Source organism: Hypomesus nipponensis, chromosome 17 (genome assembly GCF_054491055.1).
Source record: "Hypomesus nipponensis isolate SF chromosome 17, ASM5449105v1, whole genome shotgun sequence".
Taxonomy (NCBI): domain Eukaryota; kingdom Metazoa; phylum Chordata; class Actinopteri; order Osmeriformes; family Osmeridae; genus Hypomesus; species Hypomesus nipponensis.
This window is the reverse complement of record NC_140377.1, coordinates 19,997,501-20,015,701: the sequence shown is the minus strand read 5'-3', so window position 1 is coordinate 20,015,701 and position 18,201 is coordinate 19,997,501. Positions and strand designations below refer to the sequence as shown.

Genomic DNA, 18,201 nt, shown 5'->3' with positions numbered 1-18,201 from the left:
TTGTGTGCGTTGGTGGTAAATTGAAGGCGGGCAGAGTTCGGACCTTGGTCGCGCGTCTCTCCCGTAATAAGGTGTTACCAGACCAAGAGGACGTGTTTGTGTGTCGATGCAATGAAGTGACTTGTTCACGCTTGATCTCAATCCAAACTCGACGCCTGTTTGCTTGCAGTAGAGTGTCTGGCCGTGAGGCAGGTGCACCGGCGAACGAGGGGCCGGGGCGGAAGCGCGGCGCGTGACTCTGAGGGAGAGAAACCTCGCGGTGATTTCCGCGCAGCCTACGGTGCTGATGCGGCATGTGGCTGAGGCTGAGGGGGGCTCGCACTGCCGGCCGCGGCTGCCGCTAACTCGGTGCCGCGTCGCCCATTGGGTTTGCTATTCCACAACCGTGCCCTATTTGTTTTCGAGCGTTCCTCGACAAATATGCCTTTTAACAGGATGCCCGCTGTCTGGCTGTGTGTGTTCACATCGGGAGAGACACGCTGGTGCGTCTTTTCCCGGGGGCTGGGGGGAGAGGGGAGGGGGGGGGCGACGGCTGGTTCCCCCCCTTTGTTCCCGGGGTAAATCCGAGAGCAGCTGCCACCAGTGGGGAGAGGGTGGTGTGAGTCTGTGTCTATGTGTGCGCGCGCGCGCGTGTCTGTGTGTGTACGGTGGGGGTCTGGTGAGATTTTTGGAGCTGTGTGCTTTCTACTCATGCCATCCTGTGCCAAGGTGGCATTACGCAAGCAGGAAGAGAGAGCGCGCGAGAGAGAGAGAGAGACAGAGAGAGACAGAGAGAGACAGAGAGAGAGAGGCGGGGAGGAGGCGGGGGTTAGCGAGACGAGGCAATGGCGGCCATACTAAGGATGGAGCCGGGCTGAGGGGAGCCCGGTTCGGAGCGGGGGAGGGATCCGTGTCGCCTGAACTTTGCCTCGGTGTCAGATAGGAACTTGTCGATTTGGCAAATCGTGCACCTTCATACGGGGCTGTGCTCTCCTCCCCTCCCTTATCCGCTCCCTCTCACTCTCTCTCTCTTTGCCATTGACTCACCCTCCCCCCCCGCCCGCCCTTTCTCTTTTCCCTCCCTTTCAGCTCTTGAAGCTAACGCATTGGCTGGGCTACAGGCATCTCGTTGCCAAATAGGTGGGCCCTACTTGTGTTGGCAAAGGCTCAAGCAATGGTTAGGGAAAGAACGCGGCGAGGACGAGAGACGGCGAGCGAGAAACGGAGAGAGAGAAAGAGAGAGAGAGAGAGAGAGTTGGAGAGAAAAGGGGAAAAAAGAAGCAGCACTCAGCCTTGCCAGCGGTCGTACGCGTTCGTCCAACAGTGATTCGGTTCTCTCCTTTTTTTTCGTCCTCTTCTGTGCTCTGCTCTCCCAGGCCCCCCCGCTTGTGTGTCTCTCTGAGTCTTGCGCGGGGCCCACAGATCTGAGTAAACACCAATACCAATTACCCTTTGCCAAGGACCTTTTTTTAGGGTTATTTCTCTCTCTGCTTTTTTTTTTTGGGGGGGGAAAGCGTAAAAGAAGAAGTGTTTATTTTGAATGCGTTTATTCCAGTTATTATACTGAAAGTGTTTTGAATTTTTTTCCAGGACAGAAATCCTGTCAACCGTTTTCTATTTTTGACTCTTGTTATTCTATTTTGCGCATTGCTTTTCTTCAGTCCTTTTTTGAATTTATTGTTATGTCTTTCCGTGGTAGATTTAACCATTAAGCTGACGGCGGTGTCACTCTTTCTGTCTACCCCGTCAACAAGGGGGGAACCTTGTTTTGTTTTCAACTTTGTTCCACTGCTCATTGTGAGCCACTGGACATTTTAACATCTTCAGCTAATTGTCTTTGTACAGCACCCCCCCCCCCCCCCCCACTTCCCAATTTTTTTTTCCTCTTCTAATTTTTCTACCCCTAAGCGAACCAGCACTTGCTGTACATTGGGGAACGCAGGGGGGGTGAGAAAAAAATTGGTGCGGTGGAGTTTTTCATTTTTTTTTTTTTTCATTCTGAACGCTGTGCCAAATTTATGATGAGAGTGCAAAATGGTAACTACCAGACCGTCTGCTATTCTGTAGCTGTGTGGTTTCTCTGTGGCGATTTCTTTCCTCTTTCAGTTTCTCGTTGAAATGTGAGTCTGGTTGGAGCTTCTCTCTCGCGTGGTAGGAGAGACAGAGGCTGTCATGGCAGACTTCCTAGCAGCACATTTTAACAGTGGTCTTGTGGCAGCAAAGATTGGCGGAGACCGACCGGTGTGTGGCAACTCTGGCACCGGAACACTGTGGCGAGATCTAGGCATTGTTGCCGAGCGATATGTAGTGAAGGTATTATGGTGTAGCTAAATAACTTTAACTGCGGAAATCATGTATGGCGTTTTGGGTTGAAGTTATTATTGTAAATGTTTATAAAAAAAATTTTTGGTTTGAGTGTCCTATTATACGTGTATAATTCACTTTATATATTTGTTGAAATTATTTAAGTAGGTTAATATATACTTGAGTAACAGATGGTAAAGATAATATTTTTGGAACAATTACATTAATTCCCTTGTAGGTAATAATGTATAATTGTTTTTAATAGTTATATTTGAAATGTTTTAATTCTAAAGAAAAATGTACATGTGTATTAACAACTTCATAATTATTATAGCATTGTTAATATGATCAATTTGTTTTCCGCTCTCTAACGCAAATTCATTATTAGTCTTGCACTGAATTGATTTGGCTGGGAAGCGTATTTTCGTATTTGCGCCCAGCTCTCCTCTTGCGCCCACTGTATCTGCAGCTGTTTGGCCACGCTAGCGCCAGACGGCACGACACTGACCACGGCGTCCCCCTCTCTCCCCTCTCTCCCCCAGGATGAATTCCATCCCTTCATCGAGGCCCTGCTGCCCCACGTCCGCGCCTTTTCCTACACGTGGTTCAACCTGCAGGCTCGCAAGCGCAAGTACTTCAAGAAGCACGAGAAGCGGATGACCAAGGACGAGGAGCGCGCCGTCAAGGACGAGCTCCTGGGCGAGAAGCCCGAGATCAAGCAGAAGTGGGCGTCGCGCCTCCTCGCCAAGCTCCGCAAGGACATCCGGCCCGAGTTCCGCGAGGACTTTGTGCTCACCATCACGGGGAAGAAGCCGCCGTGCTGCGTGCTCTCCAACCCCGACCAGAAGGGCAAGATCCGCCGCATCGACTGCCTGCGCCAGGCCGACAAGGTGTGGCGGCTGGACCTGGTGATGGTCATCCTGTTCAAGGGCAGCCCCCTGGAGAGCACGGACGGCGAGCGGCTGGTCAAGTCGCCCCAGTGCTCCAACCACGGCCTGTGCGTCCAGCCGCATCACATCGGCGTGTCCGTCAAGGAGCTGGACCTCTACCTGGCCTACTTCGTCCATTCGCCAGGTCAGTGACCCCGCCCCCCCTCGCCCCCTGCCCCGCCCTGATAGCTTGATATATTTTTCTGTCACACACACACACTACATTTGTGAAGCGGCGAACTCCCTGCTTTACACACGCTCTACACACACACACACACCTTCTCACCAACCACCCCCCCCCCCCCCCCCCCGATACACACACCGGTTCAGGGTGTGAGTTCCTTCCAGAAACCTCTCTGTTCAGCACGAGCTGTGACACTGGCTCTCCACAAACAGCGAGATGCTGTTCACCACCACAACATATCGGAGAGAGGAGACGAGATATTATTTATTTTCATTGTTGTCGCGTGTGTGTGTGATTGTGTACATTTGCTGTATAGTCAGGCTTTAGACGTGTTTGTCGAGATTCACGTTTGGACTACTACATTTGCTCAGGTGCTTGAGGGGCAAATTTGACTCCATCTAAATGTGCATGTTTTATTCGTGTGTTGACTGTAAACAAACGCACCTGCACCTGTTTGTGTTTGTTTGGCCGTTTGTGCGTGTGCCGTTGGTCTTAAGAATACGTCTGAGTGTGTGTCATAGGTTGTGTTGCGTATATATGCTGTTTGAACACCGAGGGTGTACATGCAGCTTGTGTGTGTGTGTGTGTGTGTGTGGTGGTGGTGCAGGAATAGGGAGCCTGGTGACAGCTGGCCCTGTCCCAGGTTGTGTTACAGGGAGGCAGGGAGAGCTTCCTCTACTCAGCCTCCTCCCTCACCAGCCCCGAGCCTCCCGTGGCTCCAGAGGCTCCAGAGCCTCCGTGTTCCCACACGGACACGTGCATGCACACGCTCTCCATATCACACACACATGCTTCCAGTCAAATGTGAATTCTTAGAGAATTCCTGAGACGATTCTAACTGTCACTAACTGCTCAGTGACACACACATACACACTCACACACACACACAGGCACAGACTGTACAAACCACACACTGTAGTGGTGATAATCAACTTGGCAGTTAATGTCAGTTTTTTTCATGACTTTTTTCTCATAATTCAGCGCAGGTGTTTCCTCTGTAATTTAGCCTCACAGTCTTATCTTATTATTAACTGTATCCAAACACCACAGTGAAAATGTAGAAAGGCCTATTAACTATAATTAAGTTGATTTTTTGGGCGATTTAATTAATTCATTTGGTGCAGTTTCAACAGAAATGTCATGTTATTTTATTAGAAATAAAAACTAAATATTATTAATGGAAATACAGTACTAAGAGCCTCCATGCTAATTCTTCCACTTAGAATTATAAGAAAAATAACACAGATAATAATAATTGGCGGGAATAAATTCCATTTACACAATACTATATTTGTATTCCTAATATGCATCAATCATTCTCTGAAGAGATGTGTAATTGAGCTTAGCTTGAGAAATATCAATTTTAATTTAAAAGGATAATTATACTGTTGTATAATAAATCAAGGAGAAATAATTACAGACCCTATATTTCATTTGCAATGTTGGCGCTACTCTCAGAACTTCATTTACTGTATTTTATTTGACGTCAGTTCAGTCTTCTCGCCGGGAGAGTTTCTCCTGTTTCCTGTATTCTCTTCTGTTCCCAATCATGTGTGATTCTGATTCTGGAAGGCCCTGGCACAGTACAGTTAGTTATGTGTGATTCTGATTCTGGAAGGCCCTGGCACAGTACAGTTAGTTATGTGTGATTCTGATTCTGGAAGGCCCTGGCACAGTACAGTTAGTTATGTGTGGTGGGGACCAGTCCTGTCTGCGGGGCATGCTAGACACAGGCAAAGAAACACAGATGAAATATTTGTGGTTCTTTAAGGTCAGTTTGATTTGCCTCAGCGGTGCCTCACTGGTGTTATGGAACAGCGTGGACAAATTAAGCCCAGGCGAACATTTGACCGAGTTCACAAGCGGTAAAAAAAAAAAAAAAACTCTGGTCCCCACCACGCCACGCTCACGTACACTCCAGTTCTCCCCGGATCCAGCATAGGGCCAGAGTGCTGTATTGTCTTACAGCAGACAGGCGTTCAGTTACAGCCAGCCCTAATGCTGTTGCCTGGCAGAGCGGAGCCGCTGGCCCCGGTGACAGAGTACCCCATGCCGCGTTCCTTTCAGCCCAGCGTGTCGCCCAGCGTCAGCTCTCTGCCCTCCGCGGGCTCTTCTTCCTGTCTCACAATGCGCCGTCGCCGCTAACCCGGCTTTAGATTAACTCCCGGTGACGCCACCACCCACCACCCCACAGCCCCCCTCCCCCACCCCGTCCCCCAACCCCCCTCCCAGGCCCCCAGGCCCCCAGGCCCCCAGGCCCCCAGCCCTGGAGCTCAAGACATGCCAGTGGTAATAAAGAATTCACCCGTCTTCCTGTCACTTCACCTTTTGGGGTGTGTGTATACGTGTGCATATGCCTGCGTGTGTGCTAAATGTGTCCGAATGAGAGAGAGCGAGTGAGAGCGACAGTGTGTGTGTGTGTGTGTGTGTGTGTGTGTGTGTAAGAGGGAACATGCACTTGATTACGCCCGAATGTATCTCACAGTAATTCATTTTCTTAAAATCGTGGTGTTGCCTTTCAGTGAAAGAAAACACACTCTAATACTCTGTCCGTTGGCCGCGTGCCTCGGTATACAGCGCTGGGTTCCATATGTGTTTTAGAAAGGGGTTATATTCCATCGTAAAACTCGGGTTATTGTTACCATTTGTTGAAATCGCTTTTCCCTGCTTCTCTGTTTATTCTCAAAGTCTGCAAAAAGCAGGAGGCGTTTCACAGAGCGGGTTGCGCGCTGCGCGCTGCGCGGCTTGGCAGTGACACAAGTCCCTCAGTGTTGAGAGAGAGACCTCTTCATCGCTACCACGACGACACAGGGCTGTTGGCAGAGCGAGGCGCCAACGTTAGATTCTCTGTTTCTGGTACAGTTTAATTTACGGGAAGAACACAATCGGATAGGATAGGATGTGATCAAATAGGAAGGAATAGAAAAGAATAGCGTTACTAGTAATTCAACAACAAAAAAAGGCCGACGCTCCAAAGAGCGAGGGCCAAGAGCTCAGTTTTAACCTTTTGCCGTGGCAACTTTTCAGTTTTTATTCTTAGCAGTCTGACCCGGGGTGTGCGTGTCTGTAGGAAGCTATCAGTTGCACGGCCCAACAAGTCCAGTCATGTTTTGTCCTGTAGCTGTCTATCCTAGTTGATGTTGCAGCGGCCACAGACCAGGATTTCTCTACCACACAGGCTGTCTCCTCTCTTCTGTGACAGTCTAGTTTCAGACCTAAGGCAGTGGAGCTCTAGACCAAAGACAGAATCGTTCTAGACCTAAGGCAATATAGTTCTAGTTTTAAATCAGTACAGGTCTTGACATAAGACAGTGTAGATTTAATCTAGACTTAAGACAACATAGTTCTAGACCTGAAACGGGATCATTCTAAACCAAAGACTTATTGTTTTAGACCCAAAGCAGGAACGTTCTAGACCCCAAAACAGTATGGTTCCCAGACCAAAGGCCGAGGCCTGGTGCCATTGGCCGGCAGGAATGCGGCGCCTCTCCCGATAGGCTAAACGGACGAGGACGTAGAGGAGCGGGGCGACGTCCTCGCCGTTGAGGCAACGGAGCAGAACCAAAACTGCGAGCCCACCCGTCCGTCCTGCCGCGAGGCGGGACTCGCGGGGCTGAGGGGGGGGGGGGGGGGGCGCCCCGGGTGGCGTGCAGCCCTACGTGTTCCATACTTGTCCGTCTGACGAGTCCGCTGTGTTTTCCAGCATTAGTCATGTTTGGAGCAACTTCCACTCATAAGGCTCTCGTTACCGCACCGTTACGACACCAAGATGTTTTCTGGGAGAGGGGGAGCGAGGGAGAGGGGGAGAGTTTGGGAGGGGGGGGGTAGGAGAGAGAAATGACAGGCGACACTTAACGTGTCCTCGGTTCTGGAGAAGGCCAGGGCCAACAGGGGAGATGCGATCCAGCATGGGGGAAGCCCAGCTCCAGGCAGCGGCCGACCAAGCCAGAGGTCTCCTCCTTCCACCAGGGCTGTGGATAACAAAGAGACTGGCGCCAAACACTGGCAGACAGACAGGCAGACAGACAGACAAGCAGACAGACAGGCAGACAGACAGACAGACAGACAGACAGACAGGCAGACAGACAGGCAGACAGGCAGGGAGGCAGGCAGGCAGGCAGGCAGGCAGGCAGGCACGGTCGAGGAGACTCAACGCTAATCTTCCAAACCGATTCCATTTGGACGCTCAACGTTCTGAGACACCGAAAAGTCATCGTTTCATCATTCAATGAGATCATTCTTTTTTTTTCCTCGGCATGGATGCACAGATTGAAATGCCACAGCGTTGTTCCCCCGAATGGGAGAAAAGGCAATCGTGGCCTTCGTGAATGAGAACATAACGTCGGCACAGAGGGAGACAGAGATGTGGGGGGGGATAGAGAGAGCGAAGGGACCACACAGTGGAGTTCACCCCTCCAGCAGTTCATCCTCTCGGTCACCCAAAACTGTTTGTCTGTTTATCCCTCAGAAATACATTAACAAAGGGAAAGAGTCAGGCCGACCAAACCAAAAGAGAGAAAGAGAGAGAGAGAGAGAGAGAGAGAGAGAGAGAGAGAGAGAAAACCCGCAAGATTTACAGGAAAAGAGAGCCCGTCTTTTCCTTGGCCGACGAGACGGCCCAAACCGCCGAGTCCTGGACGGAGAACAGAACCGTGTTCCTCGGAAGGTTCTGGCACGGCTCGGTTACCCGGGCCAACCGAGAAAACAGTGAGCGCCCCGGTGCCACTGGGGCCGGCGTTCATCTGCTTGGGAGAAACAGCCGCGCTCCGCCGCTCTGCCACCACGCTCTCCGGCGGCGGCCGCAGACCCACAGCGCTCAGGAGCGAGAGAGCTGTTATCGTTTAAAACACATTCGGCCAATGACGTTTGAGCTGGGCCGGGGTGGGGGGGGGGGTGGTGGTGGTGGTGGGGGGGGGGGTCGTCTTAGTGGTGGGCCACACGGACCCTCACCCAGCTAGGACTTGGCCCGCTGTCAGAACGCTCCCCCTTCTATGACTGTGTGTGTGTGTGTGTGTGTGTGTGTGTGTGTGAGAGAAAGAGACACCAAGAGAATGAGTTTGAGGAATCCCTGGTAAACAGCTCGTTCCACAGCGATAGGAGTTCCAAGGAACTGATGAAAGGAGCTGTACCGTTCAACGTGGAGGATTACAGGCCTTTGGTGTGCCCCTTGACCTCCCCCCCCCTCCCCCCTCCCCCCTCCCCCCTCCCCCCTCTCTTCTCAGCCCGACTACGTATTTCTGCATATGAGGATAACTCACCCTCGACACACTGTCACTGTACTATGCCGATTCTCTTAATATCGAGTGATTGATTACATTCTAGGCCATTGTGAAGGATTTTTCTATCCATAGCGTCCTTTGCTATAGAAATTGTTGTTGAGAAGGCCGGATTTAATGACTAATTTCACTGCATTGATTTTAATTGCCTACCGATAATTCAGTCGGCTGGTTTAATCTAGTCCTCTGGACAGCATCATCTTTCTACACATTCGTTTTTTACAATAGAAAAAAAAAAAATTAAAGATATTTTTTCTGTTCATGTCTTGAAACTAATCAGTGAAAAAATAATAAACAGGCATGTAAAAAAAAAAAAAGATAAAATGTATCTTTCCTAAAGTCTCGAGTGCCAAAACAGAACGATCTTGGAGCGCTCCGATTTCTCATTTCTCCTGTCGTCTCGCGTATTCCGTCTCACCACAAAACCATGGCTGGGCCTGGCCCCGCTGCATGATCCCCTGGCCGCGGGTCCAGGGATCGAGAGGAGGAGGAAGGGGAGGAGGGGGGAGCGGGTGGGCAGGTCCAGACCTCCAGGTTCTGCTGGGCTCTCCTCTGGTATCCGGCCCAGTAGAGCGTCTCTCCGGTCAGGACCCTCCGCACAGCCCCCTGGGAAGGAGGGATGTGGGGCCCTGACCAGAGCACTCCCCCTCTCCAACTAACACCGGCACAAGCATCCACTCCCTCCCCAAACTCGGTGTAATTACGCTCGATACTATCTGCATTGTTTCACTGTTCTCCTGTGGCTCTTTGTTATTATTATATGTCATGGACTATTATTTGGGAGAAGGATCGTAGGAATCCTATGCGATATGCACAACGTGTCATTCAGTCTGTTGGAAAGTGAAAAATAAGAGGGGAGATAATGGAGGTGATGTAGACTGGCGTGGTGAAAACAAAGAGGGAGAAGGAGGGAGGGAGGACAGGATTCCAGCTAGGCTGCCTGGCTGGCTGGCTGGCTGGCTGGCAGCGCTTGGCACTCCAAGCTGCAGCTCCGAGAGGAAGGTGCCAGCTTTTCAAACCGACACACACACTCCCTGCCAACCTCTCTCCTTCTGATCCTGCCTTTCTCTTCGTTTTCTAACCTTCTTTTATTTGTTCCCCCCATATACCCACTTTCGATTAACACCCCCACGCCCCCCCCCCCCCCTCCCCGACACCCTCGTCTCCCTTCGCCTCATCCACGTTCTTTTTTAAATCAGCCCTGGCAGAAAGGAGGAGGTGCGAAAAAAAAGAAGTACAATTTAAAATGTGATCTTGTGTCGAATCGGGATGATACTGCGTTTGGAAATCCGGTCCGCGTCGGATCCGTCGATGCCGTTTGTGTCAGACATGTTCTCCTATGGCCGTGTTCTGTGGGTCCTATCGGAGCCAGTCTGATGGTGCTGCAGGGGATACCGTCCAAAACAAAATGGAGGATTAGGCTGAGCCCCTGGCCAATGAGGAGAGGAGAATGACTCCGCACAAAATAACAAAATGGTGCTTGTTAATTACAAGGAGGACATTGAGTCATGTGCGTTTTGGTTCTTTTATTTTATATCAACACAGGGCAATGAGAAATGCAATCAATCATCTTATCAATCTTTGTGTTTTTTGTCGACCTAAAAAAAAAATATCTTAACAAGGGAGGGATGGGGTTGAACTTGTGAGGAATTCAGTGAAGACAGACTAAAGCAAATCTGTTTGGCAGTGACTCCACTCAGGATGTGGGGGGAGGGGAGGGGGGAGGGGGGGTTAACACCACTTCAGGCCCTGGGACCCCTTACAGAGGCTCCAACCCTGCACCGAACAAAGAACACGGAACACACGACATAGAACACGGAACACACAGCATAGAACACGGAACACGTCGCGGAGGAAAGGACAGGGATGGAGCGTTAAACGGTGGGTGTGGGGTGGGGGTGGGGGGGTTAGGGGGAGGGGGGAGTGGGGGGGAGATGGAATGACTCAATAATGATCAGAAAATGAGGCCCATTATTGAGCCAGAGTAAACAGGGGCTCTCTATGTGTGAAAGGGCCCCATTCAGCGGCCGGACCAGGAGCAAGGCTCCTTTCTTCCTTTTCACATATCCACCCACGGCATCGAGAGCAGCCTTTTGTTCTCCGAAATAACAGAAAAGGGTGAATATGGAAAAGGGGGGATGGGGGTTACGGGGGGGGGGGGGGGGGGCAGGCAGTGGGGGTACCAGCTCCCCCAAGGAGGGAGTCGGTGGTGGATTTGGTCCGAACCAGGCGACTGTGGCCCATGGGCCCTGTGCAGCATTCCTGACGGTGGAGTTTGGCAGGTGGAGGAGGGCGGGGAGAATAGGTCGGGGAGAGGAGGGCGGGGAGAGGAGGGCGGGAAGAGGAGGGCGGGGAGAGGAGGGCGGGGAGTGGAGGGCGGGAAGAGGAGGGCGGGGAGAGGAGGGCGGGGAGAGGAGGGCGGGGAGAGGCTTGTTTGGTCGTCTGTAGATGCAGGACGGGACCAAACCACGAGGACTCGAGGGGGTCCCTTCAGGGCTGAGAAATCTCTGTCGATGTGTCCATCTAGGGTGGGGGGGTCTGTCTGCCTGACTCACCTCCACGCTCGCACCCAGGCCGCCGGACCGCACCGGTCTGGCGTTGGTGCAACGTGCCGTCGTCTCACGTCGTAGGGCTGTCGGTCGCGACGCTTTCCCTCGGCCTGCGTCGCAGATCTGTCGGGATGCTGGGCTCGCGTCGGTGCGCCGGGGACAACAAAAAATACAAACGGGACGGAACAGTTTCACACTGTTTGACACCTCACTTTGACGGACCCAGCCCCAGTGAGGGCGGCGCGTCGGAGACCAAGCGTGTGTGCTTCAAGAGACACACACGCGCGCGAAGGCCCACGGCAGCGCTGGTCTCCCGCCCCTCTGCCTGCCAGTCTGAAGGGCACTGCCAGGGGAGGCTGGTGTAAACTAGGTGCTAATGCGCCCGCGCGCCTGTTTGTCAGCGCAAACGCTCTAATTAATGAGAATCAGATAAATAAATAAACCTGCTGCTGCCACCGAGCAGCTGCACGCTGGGAGGAGGGAGGGAGGGAGGGAGGGAGGGAGGGAGGGGAGGGGAGGGGAGGGGAGGAGGGAGGGAGGGAGGGAGGGAGGGAGGGAGGGAGGGAGGGAGGGAGGGAGGGAGGGAGGGAGGGAGGGAAGGAAGGAAGGAGGGAAGGAGGGAGGGAGGGACGGGGAGGGAGGGAGGGAGGGAGGGAGGGAGGGAGGGAGGGAAGGAAGGAAGGAAGGAAGGAAGGAAGGAAGGAAGGAAGGAAGGAAGGAAGGAAGGAAGGAAGGAAGGAAGGAAGGAGGGAGGGAGGGAGGGAGGCAGGCAGGGAGGGAGGGAGGGAGGGAGGGAGGGAGGGAGGGAGGGAGGGAGGGAGGGAGGGAGGGAGGGAGGGAGGGAGGGAGGGAGGGAGGGAAGGATGGGGGAGAGAGATTGAGTACTTTGTACTTTTGACTGCTTTACTGTCTGAAATTGTATTTCTTTTTTATTTGTTGACTTCTATAATTTGTTTGAATTTCAACGTATTTAATGATTTGGCAATTCAGAGCTCTTTCTTAGGTCAGCAAAGCAACTTTGCATTCAATTAAAATGAGAGGGAGGAAGCGAAAGGGAGAAAGAGAGAAGGAGAGAGAGCGTTTGAGAACGCAAAGGAGGGAAAGAAAGAGGGAGCACGAACACCTGAAGCCAGTGGAAATAAAAGGAGCAATTGTTTTACTTTGAACTGTCCACGGAAAAGCAATTATTGTCTCAAATCAAAAGTTGGGCCCTGCCCAGTCTTTTTGCCTTTTCCCTTTTCCCTCCCTTTTCCCTCCCTTTTCCCTCCCTTTTCCCTCCCTCCCTCCCTCCCTCCCTCCCTCCCTCCCTCCCTCCCTCCCTCCCTCCCTCCCTCCCTCCCTCCCTCCCTCCCTCCCTCCCTCCCTCCCCACTCGAGCAGAATCGCCCCCCATCACCTGACGCCCGCTCTCCGCGCCTCCGTCTGCTCGCTTTCCTCCGTCTGAGAAGGCGGATCCGGTTCTGCAGGCATCATTACGGAGACTAACGTTCTCATTAGAGCCTCAACTGTCAACCCTCGCGCTTCTCTCCCGGAGTTTCAGACTCATTTGAATTCCTATTGGCAGCTCTCGCGAATACATTTCATCAAAACAAGAAAAACAACACCGTCTCATAGCCAATTAGGGAGTATGGAGAAGATGAAGGAATGTTGCCACACCAGATATACGCCGCTGCTAGTTACATTGTTTGTGCGGACGCGTGCCCACATTTACTTTTGGTCGCCGAATTACACTTCCCATTTCTGCTTTTCACCACTGCGTGTGGTGAGAAAAAACTAAATCGGTCGACTATAAAACCGACGACCAAAATCTGTCCCTGTGTTGTATCCTACCAGACACCCCCTGAATAGGGTTGACATGGAATGAACCCCGCCCCCACCCCCTTCCCCCTTCACTTTATTCCCAGCATGCCTTGCCTGGGCAGCATCCAAGGGGGCTTCCAGGGCAGCCCTGGTTGGCGGGGCGATAGCGGTTGCTGGGCTGGTGCTCGGGCACTCTGGCCACGGGCACGGTGGGCAACCGCAGACGAGATCTCTGCCAGAGGAATCCGCTCAGATCTCAGATCGCTGTTCCCCTGTAGAGGATCACTAACCCAAACATGCCGTGTCAGAATATGGCCCTCCGCGTTCCTGCCACACATCGCACACGACAGCCTACCCCGGGAGCACACACACACACACACACAATCTGCTCCGCGACACAAACTCAAGTTCTGGAGGAGAAGCGCGCGTCTCGCTTTCCGGTTTCGGGGCTCGTGGCAGCGTCACAGTGACATTTTCGAAAAGCGTCCAAAGCGGAAACCCTTTCCAGACCTCGAATCGCAATGCCACGAAGGCTTCCTTTACGGAGGTCAGGGACAGTCATTCGTTGTCTTTACCTTTCGAAATAATTCCAGCAGGCCCAGATCGCATCCAGCATGTGAGTCCGCTCGACACATGCCCTGGGACGTGGAGCCCTTACTATGGACAAAAAGACACACGTTTTCCATTTTGGAGCGGACGCTCCCTTGATGTCAATGTGCTCTCGTGTGTCCGCCGCTCGGTCGTGTCCGGGGCGGAGCTGGGTTTGATCCTGTCGGAGATAGCGTCGTCCTGACGGGACTCGTGTTCTCATCCGAGCACGCCTCGGGGGAACTCTCCGGTCTCCGGAGGCCCGAACGGCTCTCGACTTGAAGAGAGAACCCGCCCTTTGAAAATATTGTTATCGTTCGCAAACACGAAGCCTCGTCCCTCGACCGCAATCTGCTTCGTCTCATCAAAGGCAACGGAGGGATCCCCAATGGCTTCAACTCCTACGAGTGAATCTGTGTGTGTGTGTGTGTGTGTGTGTGCACGCATGTGCGCTCGAGTGGGAGAGCAAGCGACAACAAACGAGCACCTCGGCCCGGCATATGTGCGCTCCTCTCCTCTCTAGACCCCCCCCACCTCCCGGGGCCAGCACCTGAACCCCTGAACACACCTGGTGCCTGTGTGCTCACACACACACACACACACACTTTGCATACACACATTACGGGAGCGCTAACGCACACAAACACACGGCCGCACAGGGAGCCGACGTCGCCTCGGAGGAGAACAGACGGGGCCTCGTTGTCCCGGGGCAGGCCCGGGGACCAGGGCCTCGCCTGACTGCTTAGACTGGGTGCCCCTGCTCTGAGGGCGGGGGCGTGCCGGGTGCAGAGAGTGGGCACGGCAGGCCTCCACGAGGTCCCCCTCACTGGTCCTTGACTGGGTGCAATCTGTTGCAGTCACACAAGACTGTGAGACCTGGCATATGGACGAGCGCGTCTCCGCTCGGTCGCATCCCGCCCTGCTCCCGTTTCGGCCCGTGGATTCAAAGCAGCTAACGCGAGTGGGGGGATGTTTTCCGGTATCGGATACCGCCGATATTTTCGCAGATGGCCTCCTGCTTGTGTGCTTTGTCGTGATTAAGTCAGTTATTAGCGGTGCGGTGGAGCTAACCTGCGACTGCCGGACTGTTCCATTCTCAGACCACCCAGATACCAAACCCACTACACTTTCCATTCTACTGCCTCGGGTTTATATGAGTACGGCTCGGATCCAGCCACACACACACACACGCACACACACACGGACTCACTCTCTCACACTAACACACACTTGAAATACAAGACCAGTTTGCATGCGGTCTGATGTACGCAGTTGTGCAGATAGATAGACACTTGCGTACGTACACACACACAATCACACACACACACGGAAGAGCCGAGAGTGTGCTGGTTGGTGTATGCAGCAGTGCAGATAGATAGGCAGGGTAATCCTAGCTTCGGTGTTTATTTTAAGAGCTGATGATCTGGAGACAACCATTAAAAACAGAGGGCAAACCATTTAGGAGAGCATTTGAATGGAGGAGAGGAGGAGTATGGGGGTGTGAAAATCAGGGCTTTGCTCTCTCCCTCTCTCTCTCTCTCTCTCTCTCTCTCTCTCTCTCTCTCTCTCTCTCTCTCTCTCTCTCTCTCTCTCTCTCTCGCTGTCTCTCTTTTGCTCTCTCTTTTGCTCTCTCTCTTTTGCTCTCTCTCTCTCTGTGTCTCTTTCTCCCTCCCTCCCTCCCTCCCTCCCTCCCTCCCTCCCTCCCTCCCTCCCTCCCTCCCTCCCTCCCTCCCTCCCTCCCTCCCTCCCTCCCTCCCTCCCTCCCTCCCTCCCTCCCTCCCTCCCTCCCTCCCTCCCTCCCTCCCTCCCTCCCTCTCTCTGTCTCTCTGCCCACCATAAAGAAGCAGGCAGGGAAGAAAGAGTAAATTAAAGAGAAATCTGGCCTTCATTCTGTGGTTAGATTTGTATCTGTGGTTTTGGCCCAGAAAAGGCCTGGCGGCTGCCATCTTTCTTTCTCCGCCCGCTCTTTCATTGTCGTTTATGCTCCCTTCATCCCAAAGTTGATTTTATCCCTCCCTTCCCCGGCTGCGGAGCTAGCCTTAACAAGGTTCTGGATAATCGGTCCCACTTCTAGAACGCCTCAGAACCCATTTCAGGCTCCAAACGTTTCCAGGCAACCAAACTCTTCCACCCCCCAGGCGTTAAGTAATCAGTCAGTCAGCCAATCACAGGGGCTAAAATCGGTGCCTTTTTCTGTCAAAACAAAAGACCCCTCGACCCGAGAATCGGATAGGTGACAGGGTTAACTCGACGAGCCAAAGGCCCCAGGTGATGGCCCAGTTCTATCCGAGCCATGAAACCTGCGTCACAGTCCAGCCGTCGAATTGGTTGTAGGGGGCTCAGCCAGATAGCCAATCAGCGAGCTCTACGGACCGGAGCTGGTTTCAGTCACACTGATTGAGTGTGTCTGGTCAGAGCCACTGGAGACGTTTTAGTGTTGGAGGGTTGTGGAATGTCAAGGCAAGCTTCACTGAAATAAACAAAGTCTCCCTGTCAGAATGTTTGATATTACTCGAAACCCAACGTAACTGAATTTTTCGGGGCTTTATATCCTAACGCAATATAAACAGTCCCAAATGACACACATTCCTTTCTCATTCTGAATCAGGGGAAAAACTGCAACCAAATGAAGCTCCTTTTCTCCCTCTCGTTCATTCTCTCTCTCTCTCTCTCTCTCTCTCTCTCTCTCTCTCTCTCTCTCTCTCTCTCTCTCTCTCTCTCTCTCTCTCTTCTCTCTCTCTCTCTCTCTCTCTCTTTATGTCTCTCGCTCATTTACTTGTCACGTCCCTGACACTCCTCATTCTCTCTGTCTCTGTGTAGTTGAACCTGACCTCGAGCTGGTCTAACCCTAACCCTAGTCTCTTTAGCCTCTGATCTCTCTCCTAGCCCCTGATCTGTCTCCTAGCCACTGATCTCTCTCTCCTAGCCCCTGATCTCTCTCTCCTAGCCCCTGATCTCTCTCTCCTAGCCTCTGATCTCTCTCTCCTAGCCACTGATCTCTCTCCTAGCCCCTGATCTCTCTCTCCTAGCCACTGATCTCTCTCCTAGCCACTGATCTCTCTCCTAGCCCCTGATCTCTCTCTCCTAGCCACTGATCTCTCTCTCAGCCCCTGATCTCTCTCTCCTAGCCCCTGATCTCTCTCTCCTAGCCCCTGATCTCTCTCCTAGCCCCTGATCTCTCTCTCCTAGCCACTGATCTCTCTCCTAGCCACTGATCTCTCTCTCCTAGCCCCTGATCTCTCTCCTAGCCCCTAATCTCTCTCCTAGCCACTGATCTCTCTCTCCTAGCCCCTGATCTCTCTCTCCTAGACCCCTGATCTCTCTCTCCTAGCCCCTGATCTCTCTCTCCTAGCCCCTGATCTCTCTCTCCTAGACCCCTGATCTCTCTCTCCTAGCCCCTGATCTCTCTCTCCTAGCCCCTGATCTCTCTCTCCTAACCCCTGATCTCTCCCAGACTCTCTCTCTCACATTGTTTGAAAACATCCTTTTTTTCCAAATCTGTGAATGTTTGTTTTCCAATCCCAGTTTATCATCCCCGTTCTCTCTCCACGTTAACGCAGCTTGACCGCCGTCCCAAGAGCCCTCCCCTTCCTGTCCTCCCCTGACCCCCCCCCCCCCCAGCCCTCCCCCGCGCCCCGCGCCGAGCCGAGGGCAGCCCGATCCACGGCCGGCCAGCTGTGCCGGACACGTCGGCGCCGCCTGCGACACGATGGCGAGAGGACATCTGTTCACGGTCCTGTCCCTGGCCCTAGAGAGTACCCCCCCGCACCCCCCTCCCTGGGCGCACTTAGCATGCTAGCTGGACCAAGGACAGTCTGGGTGGGTGGCGTGGGGGGAGGGGGGTGGGCGGGTCATTTTGTGCAAGCCCATAGATGATAAGGTAACACGGGTGTCTTCAGCATAAATATACACCACTGTTAGGGTATGTACAGTAGATAGGGATGATGGGTTGTGCTGTGTGTGTGCGTGCGTGCAGGGGTTCTGTCCCGGTGTCACTCACAGGAAGTGTGTCTGTGTCTCTGTGTTTGCGTGCACTCTCTGCAGATCACTGTTAAAAAGAATCATGCTGTACATGGGGTCATTTTTCAGCTTTGACAGCAGGGCACACGTGTGTCGCACACCCAGGCGCACTCAATCCCACGCACACACACACACACACACACTCCCTGGCTGATTCAGACAAGCAAGCCCTGTCATTAAAGCAGCACTGAAGTGGTCAGTGGGCGACACTTGAGCATGCTATTATTGTCAATTTATGACAACTTTCACACTCTCTCTCACAGCAGCCCTCCCTCCCTCCCTCCCTCCCTCCCTCCCTCCCTCCCTCCCTCCCTCCCTCCCTCCCTCCCTCCCTCCCTCCCTCCCTCCCTCCCTCCCTCCCTCCCTCCCTCCCTCCCTCCCTCCCTCCCCTCACACTCTCTACCTCCCCTCCTCTCTTGCCCTCCTTCCTTCAGGGACATTTCTACCCTTCTCAGCCCCTCCTTGCCTGCCTCGCTCCAATCTTTACCGCGAAACCCTCCTCCGTTTCCCTTCCCCTGCTGGACTGGGAGGCTGTTTGTTTTGAGAGCGTAAGCCACACCGGCTCGGCTCCCC

At 53.1% G+C, this 18,201-nt stretch overlaps 1 protein-coding gene across 11 annotated transcripts in view; it reads left to right on the top strand.

The window, feature by feature from the left end:
* The window catches only part of nfixb (nuclear factor I/Xb), a 111,950-nt gene that overhangs the window by 31,819 nt on the left and 61,930 nt on the right, over positions 1-18,201 (top strand). For 7 of the 11 annotated variants that reach the window (XM_084676854.1, XM_084676856.1, XM_084676848.1 and 4 more), the window contains one exon: positions 2,826-3,357. In XM_084676854.1, coding sequence (XP_084532980.1) covers positions 2,826-3,357 — 532 coding nt within the window. The other 4 variants (XM_084676849.1, XM_084676853.1, XM_084676845.1 and 1 more) reach the window with 2 other exon arrangements.